Raw genomic sequence first — 6,057 nt, forward strand, 5'->3', positions numbered from 1 at the left:
GTTTGTTTTATTTTCCTTTGATAATGCTGTTTAAATACTGTTTATTTAAAAGTGGACCCAGTGCCACCTCATATAGAAGAGTGATGTGCCATAGGATGCCTCTTCTTTACCCTGGGGACATGGGCTTCTCAAAGTTCATGACTTCCCAAGATCTGGCTTTGGAACCTTTGATCTTTCTTCCTCTTTTTCATGGTGTTATTTCATAATGTCTTTTTTAAATTTTAGAATCGCATCTCCAGCCAACTATGTAATGGTTCAGAAAGACGTAGTTGTTCCCTTCCCCATTGGAATCAGAAGTCTTTCAGATTAAATTCCTGGTTCTTTCATCAGTTTTAAGTTCAAGCTTTCCTTGTCTAAGGTACTTAATCTTGGCTCAAGTTAATTTCCCAGGGGCTGGAGTTGAAGCTCAGTGGTATAGAGCTTGCATAGCACATGTGAGGTCCTGGGTTCGATCCTCAGCACCACATAAAAATAAGTAAATAAAGATATTGTGTCCATCTACAACTGAAAAAAAAATTTTAAAAAAGTTAATTTCCCATATTTTTTGATAAATACATAATGAATGAATTAGTCCTGGGACCCCTCAAAAGTTTTCTTTCTTGTGCTGTTTATGTGGGCAAATATATTCTATAGGTGGTTGCTTATTGCTTTTTTAAGACAGTTAGGAAGTGCCATCTCTTATTGCTTTGTGGCTTATACTAATCATCTCTTTGAGTTTCTTTATACTTTCTGCATTTAACTTTCTGTAAAATAATCCCCTAGAGCCGCCATTTGCATTTTTATTTCTTATTAACTTTCTGCTCTGTTTTTCACCTTGCTACTAGATTAGTGTATGTGTACATTTACATACATATACACAGAAATTTGGCCATGTCACTTCTCTTCAAGGCACAGCATAAAGTCAAGCTTCTTTTTTTAAAAAATATTTATTTATTTTTTTTTTAGTTTTAGGTGGACACAATATCCTTATTTTATATTTATGTGGTGCTGAGGATCGAACCCAGTGCCTCATGCATGCTAGGCAAGTGCTCTACCACTAAGCCACAACCCCAACCCCCAAAGTCAAGCTTCTTAATGTGGTATCTGAGGTCATTCATAACCCCCTCTGCTCATGTTCTCCCCTGCCTTCATTCTAGAAGTAAATACCAAACTATTTTTAGTCCACAAAACATATGTTGTTTCCTACTCCCGGCTTTCATCTATGCTTTTTATCATTCTATCTCCTTTTCCCCAATCTTATTAATGCCTCATACTTCAAGTTTCAGTTTAGGTGACAGTGACTCTTAGCAATATTGACACCTTCCCACTCCCAGGCCAGAGATTTTCCCCTCCATGGAAGCTCTTCTAGCATCCTTAACTTACGTACTTAGCACTTACCTCATTCTGTTGACATCTGTTTGTGGTCTACCTCCCACTTGAATGTGGTTCCTTAGAAATAGGGAGCCTATCATTATCAAAATGACACACACACACAAAAAAAAATGGTAAAGATGAGAAGAAAAGGAAACTCTCAAACACTGTAGGTGGAAATGCAAATCAGTTCAGCCATTATGGAAAATACTATGGAAATTCCTCAGAACAACTGAAAATAGCTAGGCATGGTGGCACGTGACCATAGTCCCAGCGACTTGGGAGGCTGAGGCAGGAGAATCACAGTATAAGGCCAGCCTCAGCAGCTTAGCAAATCCCTGTCTCAAAATAATAAATAAAAAGGGCTTGGATTATAGCTCAGTAGTAGATGTCCCTGTCTGTATTCAATCTCTGTAATAAAAACAAAACAAACAAAAAACCCTGAAAATAGAGTTACCATCTGATCCCATACCCTTGCTACTAGTTATGGAATCATTAGATCAGAGAGATACCTACACTCCTGTGTTTACTTCAGCACTAGTCACAATAGCCAGGATAAGGAATCAACAGAAATGTCCATCTATGGATGAATGAATTTTTAAAATAGCGCATATATATGATTGAATATTATTCAGTCATAAAAAGGATGAAATCCTGTCATGGGTAGAACTGGACGACATTATGTTAAGTGAAATAAGCCAGGCACAGAAAGACTAATACCACATTTTCTTACTCATTTGTGGAAGCTAAAAAGGTTAATCATAAAGAAGTAGAGAGTAGAATGGAGGTCACTAGAGGTAAATAAGGGGAGTGATGCAGGGTAGATTGTTAATAATGGGTATCAAAATACAGTGGCAGGGGGAGTAGTTCTGTTTTATTTATTTATTTATTGTTTTATTTATTTATTTTTATGTAGTACTGAAGATCTAATCCAGTGCCTCACATGTGCTAGTCAAGTGCTCTACCACTGAGCCACAACCCCAGCCCCAGTCTATAACAATTAATTGAATATTTCAAAATTAGAGAAAGATGGATGTGGTGGCCCACATTTGTGATCTCAGTGGTATGGGAGGCTGAAGCAGGAGGATTATGAGTTCAAAGCCAGCCTCAGCAAAAGTGAGGCACTAAGCAATTCAGTGAGACCCTGTCTCTAAATAAAATACAAAATAGGGTTGGGGATGTGGCTCGGGTCAAGTGCCCTGAGTTCAATTCCTGGTACAAAAAAAAAAAAAATTAAGAGTTTGAATGTTTCCAGCATATAGAAATGATAATATTTGAAAAGACAGAAATGCTAATTATACTGATTTGATCATTATACATTGTATACATGTATCAAACTTTAATAGTATATATCCCACAAATAAGTATAAATAGGGCTGGGGTTGTGGCTCAGTGATAGAATGCTCGTGTAGACAGGTGAGGCACTGGGTTCCATCCTCAGCACCACATAAAAATAAATAAATAAAAATAAAGGCATTATTTCCACCTATAAGTAAAAAAAATATTTAAAAAATAAGTGGGCTGGGGATGTGGCTCAAGCCTGGCATGCATGGGGCTCTGGTTTCGATCGTCAGCACCACATAAAAATAAAATAAAGATGTTGTGTCCACCAAAAACTACAAAATAAATATTAAAAAATTCCCCCCCCTCTCTCTCAAATAAGTATAAATATTATATGTCAGTTAAAAAAAAAAAAAGTAGAGAGCCTGTCTTGTTTTTGGTCTCCCTAATACTTAGTTCAGTGAATTTAATTAATATTTATTGAACTAAATTTAAGATGGTTCAAAAGGTGAAATAACATCTATTCATATCATTTTCAAGTTGTTACATATTGGCATTGATATTAAGGCCATAATTGTGATGATTTGTTTATAGGAAAAACAAATCTATTATAGTTTAATCATTACTATTTGTAAAATTTTTATTTCAATGTGCCCTTCTGATATTTGGGAAAAGATCTATGTTATTATTTTTTTTTTAGAATTTTTTTTTAATATTTATTTTTTAGTTTTCAGCAGACACAACATCTTTGTTTGTATGTGGTGCTGAGGATCGAACCCGGGCCACATGCATGCCAGGCGAGTGTGCTACCGCTTGAGCCACATCCCCAGCCCAGGATCTATGTTATTTTGGAAAAAGCATTTGGAAAAAGCATTATTATGACTCTTCTGAGGAGTGTTATACTCCAGAGACTTACCCTGGGAAAGTCTAAATGGCTCCAGGGGAAGAAAATTTTGTAAATAGTGGCATCCCACAAAAACACTTGTTGCAATTTTGTATTCATTTCTTAAATTAAATTTTAATATTTGATTAATGATTTATTTTTAATTTTTTCATTAACAGGCTAAAAATACCTCCTGATTGCACTACTGAATTAAACCATCATGCATATTTGTTTCTCCAAAGCACCTTTGACAAACATGATCTGGTGAGCATTTAACTGACATTTTCCATGATATATGGTAAAATATTCTTCTGTGGGAGATTTTTCTCTGTTTCCTTAGCAATGTGATACTTATGTATGTAGCCCAAACTGTTCAATCTCTCCAAATGGAACTAGCAAAAATATTTTCTACTTTTACTTTCATTGTTTTCTTGGGGATGAAAAAGTGTAGTTTCTGATAGATTCATTATTATATTTTTATAGTTTTGATGAAATGTAAAATTTCTTATTGTTAATTCACATTTTTAGAGGTAAGTCTTTCATGGACTATGGGGTTTTTGTGTTTGAGAATTATTCTCTTGGATATCTAAACATTATGTATACTTCCTTGTGTTTTGTCAGGATAGAGACTGTGCTTTGTCACCTGATGAACTTAAGGATTTATTCAAAGTTTTCCCTTATATACCTTGGGGACCAGATGTGAATAACACAGTTTGTACAAATGAAAAAGGCTGGATAACCTATCAGGGATTCCTTTCCCAGTGGACGTGAGTATAGAGCTCACTTCTTTCCTCTAGAACCACCACTAGTTTAAAATTGTGGTATATTATATTCATCATTTTGTAAGCTTGTCAGAGCCTATGAAATTCTTCAATCATAACTGTTTCTTAAGCAGGATTTGTAGTGCTGCTGGGATTATAAACACTTTATAGATTTATCAGGAAGCGATTATTTTCTTTTGGATGATGTACTAGGAAACAGTAATCTAAGTCTTACATCAAAAATGAACTTTATTTTAATACTTTTTTGTTTGATTAAGAAAATTGGGGCTGGGGTTGTGGCTCAGTGATAGAGCACTTACCTGGCATATGTGAGGCACTGGTTTCGATTCTCAGCACCGCATATAAATAAATGAATAAAAATAAAGATTCATCAAAACTAAAAATATATATAAGATTTTTTTTTAAAAAAAGAAGTTTGGAGGGCTGGGGTTGTGGCTCAGTGGTAGAGCACTTGCCTAGCATATGTGAGGCACATGTGGGTTTGATCCTCAGCACTGCATGTAAATAAATAATTAAAATAAAGGTCCATCAACAACTAATAAAAATATTTTTTTAAAAAAGAAAGAATTGGAAATGATATTGCTGTTGCACAATTACTCCTTCAGCATATGAGGAGTAGCATATTTTATTGGACACTGAGGTCTTACTGCATTATTTGTTGTTGTTAATAAAAATTTAGTAAAGTTTAGAGCAGATTTGTCTACAGCTTTGTTATGTTCTGGTTGACATTGTATTTAGTGTCTTCAGGGAATTCCCTGGTCTTGTGTGATGACATAATTATTTTAACCTTGGTGAGACTAACTTTTTCAACATTACGATCTTTTTTTCAAATAAATAAGAAAGGATAGTTGATTTCAGAAGTCTTTTAGTTATTTTTGTTCTTTTGTCAATCCTTTTCCGATTTTTTAAAATTATCATTAAGTCTTCAGCTGATCAATATTTGCAGAACCCACCATGTTTCCAACCCAATATTCCCAACCCACTTGGGAAGCAGATAATTAAAATATTCTAACTGTGGTTTTTCAAGGCACTATCTGTTTACCTGTGTGGCATTGCTTTCTCTGGCAGTGGAATAGATAGGGGAATCTGCCCCATCTTGCATTCTCTTTCCTTTCTTTCTGCTTTAAGAATGGCAGTATAGTGGGGGGAGGTGGGGTTGGGTTGTGGCTCAGTGGTAAAGTGCTCGCCTAGCACATGTGAGGAGGCCCTGGGTTTGATCCTCAGCACCATAAATAAATGAATGAATGAATGCACGATAAACAAAAGCTAAAAGAATTCGCAGCCAGAAAACCAGCACTGCAAAGCATTTTGAGCAAAATACTACAAGAAGAGGAATTGAAAAATAGTGCCCAAGGGGCTGGGGATGTGGCTCAAGCGGTAGCGTGCTCGCCTGGCATGCGTGCGGCCCGGGTTCGATCCTCAGCACCACATACAAACAAAGATGTTGTGTCCGCCGAAAACTAAAAAATAAATATTAAAAATTCTTTCTCTCTCTCTCTCTCCCTCCCTCTCTCACTCTATCTTTAAAAAAAAAAAAAAAAAAGAAAAGAAAAGAAAAGAAAAATAGTGCCCAAAACTAACAGCAGGAGGTATCTCAGTAAAGGGGGAGGAAAATAACCAAAAAGTAAAAACTAGCCAAACTAAAATAAATAAATAAATAAAGATGACTGGAAGTACAAATCACATTTCAATTGTAACCTTAAATGTTAATGGCCTAAACTCACCAATCAAGAGACATAGGCTAGTAACCTGGATCAAAAA

At 35.5% G+C, this 6,057-nt stretch overlaps 1 protein-coding gene across 11 annotated transcripts in view; it reads left to right on the forward strand.

Moving 5' to 3' along the window:
- Positions 1-6,057, forward strand: part of Rhot1 (ras homolog family member T1) — a 66,478-nt gene that overhangs the window by 36,374 nt on the left and 24,047 nt on the right. For all 11 annotated transcript variants that reach the window (XR_007344254.1, XR_007344257.1, XM_015501183.2 and 8 more), the window contains 2 exons: positions 3,694-3,778; positions 4,136-4,281. Coding sequence is in view for 9 of the 11 variants with exons in the window: in XM_015501183.2 (XP_015356669.1) it covers positions 3,694-3,778; positions 4,136-4,281 (231 nt within the window). In the remaining 2 variants the exon portion in view is untranslated. The remainder of the gene's footprint in view (positions 1-3,693; positions 3,779-4,135; positions 4,282-6,057) is intronic.

The sequence above is a fragment of the Marmota marmota genome, unplaced genomic scaffold (genome assembly GCF_001458135.2).
Source record: "Marmota marmota marmota unplaced genomic scaffold, marMar, whole genome shotgun sequence".
Lineage (NCBI taxonomy): Eukaryota > Metazoa > Chordata > Mammalia > Rodentia > Sciuridae > Marmota > Marmota marmota.